The 13,524-nt window shown below is 53.7% G+C and overlaps 7 protein-coding genes across 7 annotated transcripts; 4 read left to right on the plus strand and 3 right to left on the minus strand.

The window, feature by feature from the left end:
• Positions 1 to 138: 138 nt before the first annotated feature.
• Positions 139 to 1,907, plus strand: AB675_10520 (Glutamate decarboxylase 4; the record flags this gene model as incomplete). The annotated part of the gene is made up of 5 exons (XM_018139299.1): positions 139 to 404; positions 455 to 482; positions 532 to 1,697; positions 1,750 to 1,822; positions 1,875 to 1,907. 5 exons carry the CDS (start codon positions 139 to 141, stop codon positions 1,905 to 1,907), a joined length of 1,566 nt encoding a protein of 521 aa, XP_017995854.1.
• A 250-nt stretch (positions 1,908 to 2,157) lies between these two features.
• AB675_10521 (putative Xaa-Pro aminopeptidase pepP) lies at positions 2,158 to 3,525 on the plus strand (the record flags this gene model as incomplete). Its single annotated transcript, XM_018139300.1, has 1 exon — positions 2,158 to 3,525. The coding sequence occupies one exon, from the start codon at positions 2,158 to 2,160 to the stop codon at positions 3,523 to 3,525; it is 1,368 nt and encodes a 455-aa protein (XP_017995897.1).
• A 97-nt stretch (positions 3,526 to 3,622) lies between these two features.
• AB675_10522 (putative acyl-coenzyme A synthetase) lies at positions 3,623 to 5,446 on the minus strand (the record flags this gene model as incomplete). The annotated part of the gene is made up of 4 exons (XM_018139301.1): positions 3,623 to 3,955; positions 4,035 to 5,108; positions 5,157 to 5,291; positions 5,354 to 5,446. 4 exons carry the CDS (start codon positions 5,444 to 5,446, stop codon positions 3,623 to 3,625), a joined length of 1,635 nt encoding a protein of 544 aa, XP_017995938.1.
• A 671-nt stretch (positions 5,447 to 6,117) lies between these two features.
• AB675_10523 (Peroxisomal hydratase-dehydrogenase-epimerase) lies at positions 6,118 to 7,086 on the plus strand (the record flags this gene model as incomplete). Its single annotated transcript, XM_018139302.1, has 1 exon — positions 6,118 to 7,086. The coding sequence occupies one exon, from the start codon at positions 6,118 to 6,120 to the stop codon at positions 7,084 to 7,086; it is 969 nt and encodes a 322-aa protein (XP_017995869.1).
• A 189-nt stretch (positions 7,087 to 7,275) lies between these two features.
• On the minus strand, positions 7,276 to 10,832 carry AB675_10524 (Structural maintenance of chromosomes protein 6; the record flags this gene model as incomplete). The annotated part of the gene is made up of 3 exons (XM_018139303.1): positions 7,276 to 7,339; positions 7,398 to 10,696; positions 10,749 to 10,832. The coding sequence occupies 3 exons, from the start codon at positions 10,830 to 10,832 to the stop codon at positions 7,276 to 7,278; spliced, it is 3,447 nt and encodes a 1,148-aa protein (XP_017995908.1).
• A 310-nt stretch (positions 10,833 to 11,142) lies between these two features.
• Positions 11,143 to 12,060, plus strand: AB675_10525 (putative mitochondrial carrier; the record flags this gene model as incomplete). Its single annotated transcript, XM_018139304.1, has 1 exon — positions 11,143 to 12,060. The coding sequence occupies one exon, from the start codon at positions 11,143 to 11,145 to the stop codon at positions 12,058 to 12,060; it is 918 nt and encodes a 305-aa protein (XP_017995838.1).
• A 1,211-nt stretch (positions 12,061 to 13,271) lies between these two features.
• Positions 13,272 to 13,514, minus strand: AB675_10526 (uncharacterized protein; the record flags this gene model as incomplete). The annotated part of the gene is made up of 1 exon (XM_018139305.1): positions 13,272 to 13,514. One exon carries the CDS (start codon positions 13,512 to 13,514, stop codon positions 13,272 to 13,274), a length of 243 nt encoding a protein of 80 aa, XP_017995873.1.
• Positions 13,515 to 13,524: the final 10 nt, after the last annotated feature.

Raw genomic sequence — 13,524 nt, forward strand, 5'->3', positions numbered from 1 at the left:
CTCTTCCTTGTGTTGGCTGTCTTTCCGCGCTGTACGCTCAACCGGTGGACCTATAACAGCCCAGACAACTTCCACATATTTCGATTGAGAGTCGTTCTGATTGTTACCGCATCGTCTTGACATATTCTATTCCTCAAAATGGTCCACCTTACCAGCGTCGCCCAAAAGAAGGGCAAGAGCAGCGACTCGAAAGGCCCACCACGGCGCTCTTCAACGGTGCTGGGCCTTGAGCACATCTCGCTTGAGGCACCGGGCGAGGATGAATTCTCTACCTCCGTCTACGGCTCTCGGTTTGCGGCAGAGGATCTTCCGTCGCACGAGATGCCAGAGAAAGAGATGCCCAAGGAGGTAGCCTACAGAATGATCAAGGACGAGCTGAGTCTTGACGGGAACCCTATGCTGAAGTAGGCTTGCCAGAACGTATGGGCGCGTGGCAGAGCTGACTCGATTATAGTCTTGCAAGTTTCGTAACGACATTCATGGTATGGCAGAGTTCCGCAAGACCATTGTACGCACTAAAGAAGACCACAGGAAGACGAAGCCGAAAAGCTCATGGTCGAAGCCTTCCCCAAGAACTTCATCGACTACGAGGAGTACCCACAGAGCGCAGAACTGCAGAACCGCTGTGTCAATATGATTGCCAAGCTCTATCACGCTCCAGAGGAAGAAGATGGCAAAAACGCGGTCGGCACAGCCACTGTCGGCTCCAGCGAGGCTATCATGCTGGCTGTCCTGGCCCTGAAGAAGAGGTGGGTCAATAAACGAAAGGCCGAAGGCAAGGACTATTACCACCCGAACATCATCATGAACAGCGCGGTGCAGGTGTGCTGGGAGAAGGCAGCGCGATACTTCGATATCGAGGAGAAGTGGGTTTACTGCACAGAAGATCGGTACGTGATCGATCCTGAAGAGGCCGTCAAACTGGTCGATGAGAACACTATTGGCATCTGCTCGATCCTCGGCTTGACCTACACTGGAGAGTACGAGGATACCAAGGCCATCAACGACCTCCTGGTGGCAAACAAGATCGACTGCCCGATCCATGTCGATGCTGCATCAGGTGGCTTCGTGGCTCCTTTCGTGAACCCGAACCTGAAATGGGACTTTGAGCTTGAAAAAGTGGTGTCCATCAACGTCTCAGGCCACAAGTACGGCCTCGTGTATCCTGGTGTAGGCTGGGTGGTGTGGCGATCACAGGAGTACCTCCCCCAGGAGCTGATCTTTAACATCAACTACCTCGGCGCGGACCAAGCTTCATTCACCCTCAACTTCAGCAAAGGTGCTTCGCAAATCATCGCACAGTACTATCAACTGATCCGTCTGGGAAAGCGAGGCTATCGAAGCATCATGCTTAACCTCACACGGACAGCAGACTACCTCGCAGCTCAGCTGCAGGAGCTGGGGTTCATCATCATGTCTCAGGGTGGTGGGCGAGGATTGCCGCTGGTAGCCTTCCGCCTCGATCCTGACAATGAGGATGGGTTTGATGAATTTGCTTTGGCTCACCAGCTGCGAGAGAGAGGTTGGGTTGTGCCTGCGTACACGATGGCCCCTCACTCCGAGAAGTTGAAGATGATGAGAGTGGTCATTCGTGAGGACTTCAGCAAGTCGCGGTGTGATGCGCTTGTTACCGATATACGACTCGCGTACAAGACTCTTACGGAAATGGACAAGAAGACGATGGACAATTACAAGGAGTGAGTGTCTATGCTGCTTGTGTCTTGGAGCGGCATGCTAATGCGATTGCAGTCATCTCAAGAAGCACACTCGGCAAGGCAAGCGTGCGCAGACGTTCAGCGTGAACGAGGATCATTCGCTGCAGGTGAGTCCCCTCGACTCTTTGGCAAGAGACTTTGTGTGCTGACTATTCGCAGGCGAAGCATGGCAAGACGCACAATGTCTGCTAGAGAGCAATCAGCGTCCCAGATCACCGAAGTTACGACAACAATAGATAGTGTTGAAGCAATACATGCAGTGCCTACAGTAATATCTCGCTCCTCGTCAGACACGACACCGGTTGACTAGTGCGGTTATCCGCGGCTACGTCGAAGTCGGCTCGTTCTCCAAGAAGCCCCGCGCGTCTGGCTAACAGGTACTCTCGATAACATTGCGATAGACCACCAGATTCTTGCAAGCACTCGTACTGATACGCCAACGATGTCGGTCACCGACAGTACGCTCAAGGGAAAGTACCCCGCCAAAGCTCACTGCCAACGCGTCGCCAAATATCTGACCGACCGAGGTCATGCCCGCGATGGAATCATTTATCTGGAGGCCCAGAAGACGTATATGGAGGAGGACTGTGACCAAGAGAAGCACTTCCGACAACGACGATACTTCTTCTACCTCTCCGGCTGCAAGCTGCCTGAGGCATATCTGTCGTACAACATTCCTGAGGACAAGTTGATCCTCTACATACCCCCCGTAGACCCGGAGTCTGTCATCTGGGCAGGCTTGCCTGAGTCCAAAGAGGAGGCGTTAGAGAGGTACGACGTCGATGAAGTGCTGTACACCAACGAGGTGAACGCGACCCTAGCGCACTTCGGCTCCAAAACCGCCAGCAGGACCGTGTACGCGATCCCTGAGCAAGTCTCCGAGCACATCACCTTCCTGGAATTCGATACAAAAGAACTCGGAATCCTGAGAGAGGCCATCGACGAGTGCAGAGTCGTCAAGGACTCATACGAGGTTGCTTTGATCCGCAGAGCCAACGAGATTTCAACAATCGCCCATATTGCTGCTCAGAAAGCGGCACGCACTGCAACCAATGAGGAGCAGATATACGGAGCGTTCACTGGCGCATGTATATCGAATGGCGCACACGAGCAGGCGTACCATGCCATAACCGCGACAGGCCATTCCTGCGCGACTCTACATTATATTCGCAACGATCGGCCGCTGCAGAACCGGCTGAACGTCCTTCTTGACGCGGGCGCAGAGTACGATCTATATGCCTCAGATATTACCCGCACATTCCCGCTCTCGGGAACATTTACGCCAGAATCACAGACGATCTACGACATCGTTAAAGAAATGCAGGAGTCTTGCTTCGATATGCTCCACGCCGGCATGCGATGGGAAGACGTCCACGAGAACGCACACAAAGTCGCCGTGAAAGGCCTCCTCAAAGCCGGTATCCTCAAGAAAGACTATTCAGAAGAAGAGCTCTTCGAGAAGCGCGTCACAGTCACCTTCATGCCGCATGGTCTAGGCCACTATCTGGGCATGGACACGCATGACACAGGCGGGCATGCGAATTACGACGATCCGGATCCGATGTTTAAGTATCTGCGAGTGAGGGGGACGGTACCTGCTGGAGCGGTGATCACGGTTGAGCCAGGCATTTACTTCTGTCGGTTCATCATTGACCCAGTGTTGGAAGATCCGGAGAAGGCGAAGTATATCGACAAGGAGGTATTGGACAGGTATTGGGATGTAGGTGGCGTGCGTATTGAGGACGATGTGTTGATCAAGGAGAAGTCAGACGGTGGGTGGGAGAACTTGACCGATACCCCGAAATTGTGAGCTCCTGCACAGTTGAAGCAGGCCTAACTCGGACCGGATGACTGGAAAGTTCTATGTGGTACCTTCAGTCTATGAACCTGCCAACTTTCGAACCTCTTCACAACTTCGCCTTTCCTTCTCTCTCTGCCTCCTCTCTCAAGACTCTCTTCAATATCTTCCCACTCGGACTCTTTGGAACCTCGTCCAGAAACACGACGCCACCAGTCAGCTGCTTATAGCTCGCCAATTTGTCCTTGATCACGTCTTTCACCTGGTCTTCGCTCATTTTGCTTCCTTGCCGCCGAACCACATATGCACGCACGAGCTCCGTGTCTGAGTTGGTTGGAGGCTTGAGGCCTATGACGGCACAATCGACGATGTCTGGGTGGTCCAGGAGTACGCCTTCCAGTTCTGGAGGTGCGACTTGGAAACCGCGGACCTTGATGAGTTCCTGTGGAAGGTATGTCAGTCCCATCTTCAGAGGCAGGAACGAAGAGTGACACTTCGCAGTGCCAAAATAAGGGCCTCACCTTCTTCCGATCGACGATATACCACAGTTTCGTCTTGCCATCGCGGTACAGAATGTCTCCTGACTTCAAATATCCCTCGCCGTCAAAGGTCTCCTTGTTTGCCTTCTCGTTGCCAAAGTATCCCTTGATGACCGTCGGACCTCGGACGCAGCACTCTCCTCGAACATCGTCCGCTGTTATGTCGTTGCCCTCATCATCTATCAACTTCACATCGGTATGCGGTAAGAATCGATTTCCCACACTTCCTGTTTCGTCCTCATCCGGCCAATAAAACAATGAGATTGCGGACGTTGTTTCCGTCATGCCCCATACCTGCGTGAACGTTGCACCGTCCGCACAAAGACTCTGAAACTTTCGCTGCGACACAGCATCGAGCGGCGCCGCTCCGGCTGCAACACGTCGAACGCTCTTTAGCGAATACTTCTTGGACAAGGGCGACATTATGATGGCAATGACCAATGGCGGCACCATACCAAGATCTGTGGTCTTGAGCTTGTCGATCGCAGCGAGGAACGTCTCCAGCTCGAAGCGTCGCATGATCCAGCACTGGTTCCCACTCCGGAATGGGGACACATGTACTGCCGGCACGGTCGAGACGTGAAACATCGGCAAGGGAAACAAGTTCCTCGGTTCCCACGGTGTTCGATCGCGTACGATGCTGGAGGTCAGAGCATGGTACGACGTCGCGTTGAAATGGCTCTGCACCGCCATCTTCGGCGGACCGGTGGTGCCAGAAGTGGTCAGTCGCGCCACGGCCGTGTTCTCGAGCGTGTGCCTGTCAGTGATCACATCCCAGTCGCTTTCTCCTTGCTCTAGCAGCCACGTCCATGAACGGAAGCCCTTGGCAACGGTCTGAGTGGGTTTCAGGTTGAAGATGAAGATATTGTCTCGCGGTATACCTTCAGCGTCAGTGGCTTCTACAACAGTCTCGAGCAACTCAGGCTCAACGATGAAGAACTTTGCTTGTGCAGTACGAATGTGGTGCCGTAGCTCAAAAGGCCGGTATGCTGGGTTGCATCCGCTGAAGATGCCGCCAGCTCCGACGCCTGCGAGGAGGAGCATCGAGTACATGATCTAAAAAGGACGTTATTCGGGAACTTCTGGGCTTCTGGAGGAATATACATCGTTGAAGGACGCGAGAGCAAAGCAATCCCCCTTCTTCAATCCGGCAGCGCGGAAGCCAGCGACCAGCTTTCGCACGAGTGCCTTGCCCTCGTTGTAGGACAAGGTCCGGTCTGAGTCCAGGTCATGGTAGATCTGTGAGAAATGGGTCAGTAGATGTTCCTCTCACAATAAGTGCTACGATGGAGTGCACGAACAGGTTTGTCGAGATCGTAGCTTGGGTCTCCGAAGGCGAAGGAGACGATGTCTTGTTCCGGGAGGGGGTAGGTCTCTGTGTGTAGCCATGGCATCTTGTTCGTTCAACGATCTTCCAGCCGTGTAAATGGATCAGCAACAGTCTAGCGATAGTCTGGCAGCAGCTACGGTGCTGTGTTGAGCTAAACGTGGATAGCAACACGATGCTCAAACTACATGAGAATGCAATTCAAAACACCGGATTCCTTCTCTGAGGCACTGTACGCTGCTTTCCGCGTAATGCTTACGACGCTTACCACGCGATGTCTCTCGCAGCCAGCCGAGATCCTACTGTCACCTACCTACGTGGAGACATAGGTACCCAAGTTCCATGTTCAGCGAATGTTCTAACGCCGAGGCGAATATCGGCATCGAGTTGTCACCAGTGGAGTACTGCCGCAGGCCTTCCCCGCCTCAAAGAGGCAATTAGCCGACCAATGATCGATCGAGGACCAGAGCAGGTCTTAATAGTACCTAGAGTATATGTGCACCACAAGAGTCAGCATTCCGTGATAGACCGCACTACGCTGAGAACAAAAGTTTGTCCCGAAAGAAAAGGAGTAGTGAGACTGCCAGACCTCGACAACCATCGTTTCGCAATCCAAGCAGCAGACATCTGGATCACCCAGGAGGACTCCCGACACGCCACTAGCATCTCATTTCAACATCTGGTCAACACCACGACGCCGTTCCAATATCCTTCCACCATCATATCTCCTCCAGCAATATGGCCGAAAAACAACCTCAACCCACCGAACCCCCCAAAACCATCTCCCTCCCCTCCATCCTCCCCCTCCGCTGGACCACAACCCACACCATCACCCCAACCAGCATAATAACTTACAACCTCGCCCTCTCCGCCCCAGCAACCCACCTCCCTCACGTCTACGAGGGCCACCCCCAATTCCAGCCCCTGCCCACCTACGCGGCCGTCTTCTGCATTCAGGCCATGGGACAGGTGCACAATGCCATGCATACGTTCCTGCCGAATTTCAAAGCGCACAACCATGTTCATGGGGAGCATTGGTTGGAACTACATCGAAGTTATCCGACGAGTGGGAAGGTGGTGACGACGGCGAGGGTGCTGGATGTTGTTGCGCAGAAGCGTGGTGTGTTGGTGGCTGTGGAGGTCGTAACGCGGTTAGCTGGTGCTGATGGGGCGGAAGGGGAGAAGATATGCACGCAAGAATGGACTTCGTTTGTGCTGCAAGTCCCTGGGGTCGGTGCGAACACCGCCCTCAAAGAACGAGGCCCGCGTACTCAACGGCATACCATCCCCAGCGACAGACAGCCCGACGCAACAAGGGAGTATGTAGCGACGGCGGAGCAGGGAGCCCTCTACCGCGCCGCCTCCGGTGACCTGAACCCACTGCACATCGATCCAGAGACGGCGAGCAGAGCTGGGTTCAGAGCGCCGATCATGACGGGGACGTGCACTATTGGGGTTGGGGTGAGACTTGTGATGGAGGTGATGGGGCAGGGGAAGAATTTTGAGAGTGTCAAGTGCAGGTTGAGTCGACCGGTGTTTGCGGGGGATCGTGTGAGGGTGGAGATGTGGCGAGTAGAAGACGGCTTGGTGGTGTATAGGATGGTGGTGGATGAGGAAGATGAGAAAGGGGGAATGAGGCAGAGGGTTGTGATTGATGGGGCAGGTTTGAGGTTTGTGGGTGGTGATGTAGGTGGTGCGAAATTGTGATGAGGTGGCCATAGCTCAAGACTGGCATTGCATTGACGCATGCTGTTTGTACAAGGAATATACATCGTCTCCGGGGTATCATGTGGTACTTGTACAGCTTGGTCGCATAATTCCTCAAGGTCATTCCATCACAAGTCAGCCCAGCATCTCATGTGTCGAGGAAGCAGGAAACCCGCGGCAGTCGAAACATTAGGCCGCCGCGCTCACACGCTGGAACCCAAGGCGCTGCTGTCCACGCTCTGGTGGTGCAACTCTGTACAAGTGTTAGCATTGACCGAAGGCAAATCGTAAGAAAGTTGTCCGAAACGTACTCAAAAGCCTTAACATCGGGCGCTCGTGTGATATCCGCTCGACTCCCCGGGCTGATCATAATGTACTGCTTTCCCTGACTCTGCCTTGCGATTTCTTGAATCATTGCAATCGTTTTCCCACGGTTAAGGGCATCCATATAGACATCGAATTCATCCAAGCAACGAATGGGTGAGCCCATTGCCTCCCACAGCGCAAGCAGCAAGCAGATCTGGGTATACGTCTTTTCGCCGCCAGATAGCGTCTTCACGGCCCGGCCTGCGGCGTCCTTTAAGGTGAGGTCCGGCTCAATTTTGACGTCGAGTTTGTGCTGTGTGTGGTCGATGGTAAGTTTTCCGCGGAAGCCACGCTGGCTAAGCTGAACGATGAAGCCGCTACGAGCACTTCGGCCGATGTATTTTCTGAAGAGCTCCCATCGCTCCTTCCGTGTCTTCAGTGAACCTTTCAGCGTCTCGTATAAATTCTTCAAGCCCATGTAGTGATCGCTGGACCGTTTGTATTCGTCAAGGGCTTCGGTGGCAGCTGTTGCGAGCTGGATGTGGCTGCCGCCCAAGTTGCGTTCAGCCCGCGTCAACTGTGCATGCAATCGCTCGAATTTCTGGTCTAGACTGACACTAGTCTCTCCTTCTGGAATCGGTACGCGTGCGCTACCTTGAGCTTCGGCTTGCTCGACTAGGCTGGTAAGGTCCTCTTCCTGCGTGGCCAGGTTACCCTCGAAGAGCCGTTTGTCGTTCTGTAGTCCCGTGATCTTATTTTGGCACACGTTCGCTGCAGCTATAGCTGCCATTCGCGCCTGGTCTGCGTTTTGGGCCTCTTTTCGAAGAGCATCTACGGAAGCTTGCAGGATCGCCGTTTGATGTTTGGCGTCAGCGGCTTCCTGCTGAGCGATGCGCAACTCGTTCTTCGCGCTGTCATTGCCGGTTACACAATCTTGATAAAGCGTTCCCTGCGTGTCCAGTGATGACTTGCATTCTTCCAGAGCAGCCTTCAGGGTATCGAGCACACCACCAGCAATATTGTCCTGGTCGCACTCACTCTGCTTCTCCTCCCGTAGCTGGTCAGCTGTCTGTTTAGCTGTTTTCAGCCGTACTTGATCTTTGGAATGCCGTGACAAAGCATTCCTGGCTTCGTCCAGCTTGGATTGGCAAGTCCGCAGCTCGTCTTCGTACTGATCCAATAGGTCTTGCGCTTCTTGAACGCGGGTTTCTTGTAAGCGAAATTGGTCTTCGACGTTCGCGTTCATACGCAGCGGACCGTTGTATTGGTCGACTGGATCCTGTGCTGGATTGCCGCCACGATAGAACAACCTGAAACCCTTCTGCCTGGAGCCGGTGGCGAGCGCATAACAGGTCTCAACATTTGCAGGGCGATTTCTTGGATCTGGCTCATTCATGATCTTCTGTGCTTGCCCGTAATCTTCCACAAGGATAGCCGATTCAACGTGGTGAGCAATGATCATCAACTTCGTGATGAGTTCGTCTTCGACTCGCAGCGCCCGTAGCACTGTGAGGAACTCTTCTGCAGGCTCTTTGCCGGATAAATTGATGGCACCATGGGTCACAATGTTGACTCTGAGCTCTGGCATGCCGCACTTTCTGGCCAGGCTGGTCAGAAGTTCCTGGTCGGCCTTATTGGTGACGATGAAGCCGTTGAGAGTTTGACCGAAAATCTTCTCGATCATGTTGGTGAACTTGGGCTTGAGCAAGGTTACATGCTTGCCAATAGGGCCGATTGGTTTCTGGCGGAAGCGAGTCTCCTGAGCGATGGCTCTGATGACTTGTGGCATCTTAGGGTGGAACCTGGTGTCCGGGAGCGAGCCTGCATTCCGGACTTTGTCCAATTCACTCTTGCAAGACTTGACCTCGTCGAACTGAGCATTGCGCTTCTGCTTGGCCTCGTCCAACTGTTCCTTGGCTTCCCGTGCGTCGGTGTCCAGTTGAAGCCTACGATTTCTGTGAGTCTCAAGGGCGGCTCCTGCTTCCTTTGCGGCGTCCTTCAGGTCGTCCAAGTCTTGTCGACGTTGTGCCGCACCGCCACCGTCGACTTCCGCGAGACGGTCTTCCTCGGTCTTGATTTCTCTGGTCTTCGTCTCGATGTCCTTTTGAGCATCCTTGACTGCCTGTTTAGCGTGTTGAAGCTCTTGCTTTCTTTCGGTCGCGGCCGCCTGCTTCTCTTTGACGGTGGCTTCTAGATCACGTTGAGTAGATTGGGCTTCTCTTACACGTCCTTCTGCGGTGTCTGCTTCTCCTCGCTTATCATCGAATATTTGACGAAGTCGTTCCGTCTCAAGTGTGTGTGCTTCTTGCACTGCTTGTTCTGCTGTGAGAGACTCACCATACTTTTCAATCTCGGCTTTCAGGGCATCACGAGCCGCTTCGAACTCGACGACTTGGACCCAAATGCACTGGTGCTTTAGCTCGTGCAAGCGCTGGCGTGCAGTGGCGTGGGCTTCTGATTCCTTGAGTTTCTGAGCAGCGGTGTCCTTTCTACGCTTCTTCTCGTCGAGGTCCTCCTTGTTCTGGCGCAGCTTGGGCGAGATGTTGTCGCAGTTTTCCTCGATGAGTTTGTAGTCGGCATCTAGCTGCTCGAGGAGTACACCTCTGAGGAAGAGACGGTACTTTTCAGTCGGCTTGGCATCAGCAATCCAGCTGCGAGCATCATCCTGAGTCAAGGTGGCCAGGGGATTATCAAATTGCAGCGTGAAGAATTCAACAATCTCGTCCAGGTCTCCCTTTTTCGAGGCCATGACTTTGTCATTGGCGTTTCTGATCCGAAAGCCAGCGGTGCAATTGCCTGAGGCGGTGATGTGCCAGTGACGCTCAATCTTGATGGAGTCGCCATAGTCATCATGCTTGAAGGCATTCGAGCCTTGATTTTTGATGCTGCAGGTGACGCTCGCGCCAGTCTGTCCGGTGCGAATGTAGTCTTCCAGCTTTCGGCCTCGACCCGTGGCTGCAGCCTTGCCTCCGAAACACAGCTGGATGGCAGTCAAGATTGCGCTCTTGCCACTGCCGTTCTTGCCGCAAATGAAGTTGATCAGTGGCCCAAGATCCCACTTCTCATTCTCGTGACACATGAAATTGACTGCGTGGACAGACTCAAGGATACCGGCCTCGACTGCCACGTTGTCTTCGGCAGCGATGAGCTGAGCAGGAGCCTGCGTCTGACTCTCGATTTCCTCGTCAGAATCGTCAACATCGTCGTCGTCTGACTGAGGCGTGGTCGCGGGTGATTGAGGCTCATCTTCGGGCGCTGGAGTAGACAGAATTGAGGACCCATCGTTGGCTCTTCTCCGCTTGTGCTGGAAATAGTCAGATTCAATTGACGGCCCGCGGTAGGGTTGTTCTACTTACAATAGATGATGTCTGTGATGAGGACAGGCCGCCGTCGCTGTCTGTATCGGTCTCAAATGGATCGGGTCGCTTCCGTCGCGACATTGTTGATGTCTCGGGTCGACCGACCGGGGCCTCTGCTGTGTCGCAGTCTCGAACGAGACAACAATGATGCAGACGGAGATGGGGACTGTATGATGGAGCAGACGCGATACGCGTTGAACACGGACATTGAATCTTATCTCCGCATTGACTGCCTCGCTGCCTCCAACTTCGCTCTTTCCCCGAGCTCGGCGGGAATTGTTCGTCACAACTTCACTTGACACCGGCAGCCACACCTACCACGAGCTGCGCCTGCCACACATATATGAGAGGCAGTCGCATCTGGAGTCGCCTACAGTCACACGACGTCACCATGGCAGCCGTTCCGGCTGACCCCAGCAGCAATGCCAGCCCAACGTTACTGCGCAAGCCAAGCGCTGTCCGCTCGATTATGGCAGGCATGACAGCCGGCGCAGTCGAGATTGCCATTACATACCCTTTTGAGTTCATGAAAACTCGGTCACAGCTGAACAGACGACTCCCAGATTCCAAGAAGCTGCCGTGGCCACGGTTTCCTTCTAAAGAATGGTATGCCGGATGTACCACTCTGATCATTGGCAACTCCCTGAAAGCAGGCGTACGATTTGTCGCCTTTGACTTCTACAAAAACCTGCTCGCCGATGCCGACGGCAAGGTGTCAGGTCCCTTCACTGTCGCTGCTGGATTTGGCGCCGGCGTCACAGAGTCGTTACTCGCAGTCACACCGTTCGAGAGCATAAAGACACAGCTGATAGACGACCGCAAAAGAGCACAACCTCGAATGCGAGGCTTCCTGCACGGTAGCCGGATTATTGCACAAGAGAAGGGCATAAGAGGCTTCTTCCAGGGCTTTGTGCCCACAACGGCCAGGCAGGCCGCTAATAGTGCTGTGCGATTCAGCACGTATACCAGTCTAAAACAATTCGCTGAAGGCTATGTTGCTCCTGGTGAGAAGCTGGGAGCGATAAGTACGTTCGCAATAGGTGCTGCGGCCGGATTGGTTACTGTATACTCTACGATGCCGCTGGACACCGTCAAGACAAGGATGCAGAGTATCGAGGCAAAATCACTCTACAAAAACAGCTTCAATTGCGCGGCATCAATTTACAAGAACGAAGGCGTTCTCGTTTTCTGGTCCGGGGCACTGCCTCGTCTAGGACGACTGTCTCTCAGTGGAGGGATTGTCTTCACAATGTATGAGAAGACCATGGAGCTATTTGATGTGGTCGATCCAGATCGGAAGATTATATGAGCGCAGAGGTGTCAGTGTATCCTACGAATCTGAGCACGAAGTTGTTGCTCGCCGCCCACGTATACGGAGGACGTTAGAGGCAGTCACCGGATGTTGTCTCACACCGTCACGTACATCTGGTATGATGCAGTCGCATCATGTATCCACCAAGTCGGACATCAGCGTTCGAAGCCAATCGACGACAAAGGCGCCGGTGGGATTCTCGGATTGACAGAAGTCGGCGCGTTCGACCGCGTCACTGGGACTGCATAGTCCCGAATGCAGGGAATCTGCACAGGATCGAGGCCTATTGCTAGTGGCTGCGATTGCACAATGAGAATGCTGTACTGATAGTCAGCCAGTACTCGAGCAAAGAAGTAGAAAGGCAATTGGGGAGAGCCCCTCAACGAGAACCACAAAAGGTCATGTTGAACATCAACGTGTAGGAATGGCCAGATATGGGCAGGCACGGCTGTCTTGGGTAGGCGACAAAAGGTCATCAACCCGAATCGCAGATCCACGATAGGCGCAAATAAATCCAAGCACCACAACGAGTCCATTCTCATGCACTCCGTTGGCTGCACAGGGTAAGAAGCCAGCACTAATGGAGAAGCGCATAAACAAGCCGGACCTTGAAGGCACAACAACGGGCTCACGTCTCTGATATACGTCTCGGTCGAACAATAGATTTGGACCGGATGACTGGAAATGTAATTGAGGCAGGAACGAAAGTAGCGCGGGTGCTCGCACTTAAGTCGGCCAACAAATATATTCGAGGGGCCCTTCATCAGACCGGATGATATCCACATCTCTTTCAACCTCATCTGATACCGATACCCATACCCATACCCTCTCGGTCACAGTGACACCAGCCCACATGCACGAGCTTCTACTTACGAGACACACACGACCGCGGCTCTAGTGTGCGATCCGCGCAAGCAAATGCCGGACTTCGCAGGCCTTATCCACCCATGAAACCAGGCGACAATCAAGTCAAGCACAAGTATTCATGAAGGGCACGCACCATATCACGGAAGAGGCCATCAGATATAGAGGAAGATCTTGCTTCCAAAATCTTGTCTATCTCGTGTATACTGATAGAGTAAAATTATATATAGCCCCCGAATTAAAAAATCCCGTATGCTCTCGCGCCCACCATCTAACCATTGGCGGGCTCCCTATGGTTCCTTCAGCTTGATCAGCCAGGCCTTCCTGCATGATCAGATGACCCTTTACAGAGCAATGGCAGCAGCAAGCGCAACGATCAGCACAGCAGCGCTGCCCTGAACCTTGCCAGCGGCACCGGTGTAGCCCTTGACCATTCCGCCGGTGGTGGCAGCTGGTGCGGCAGGCTTGCTGCCGGCTGCACCGCCACCCATACCGCCAGCACCGCCACCCATACCGCCAGCATCGCCGCCAGCACCGCCGCCCATATATACGGCGTGAGCCTGAGGCGGATGTGGGTATGGAAGCATCTCGCAAATA

Source organism: Cyphellophora attinorum (genome assembly GCF_001299255.1).
Source record: "Cyphellophora attinorum strain CBS 131958 chromosome Unknown Contig35, whole genome shotgun sequence".
Taxonomy (NCBI): domain Eukaryota; kingdom Fungi; phylum Ascomycota; class Eurotiomycetes; order Chaetothyriales; family Cyphellophoraceae; genus Cyphellophora; species Cyphellophora attinorum.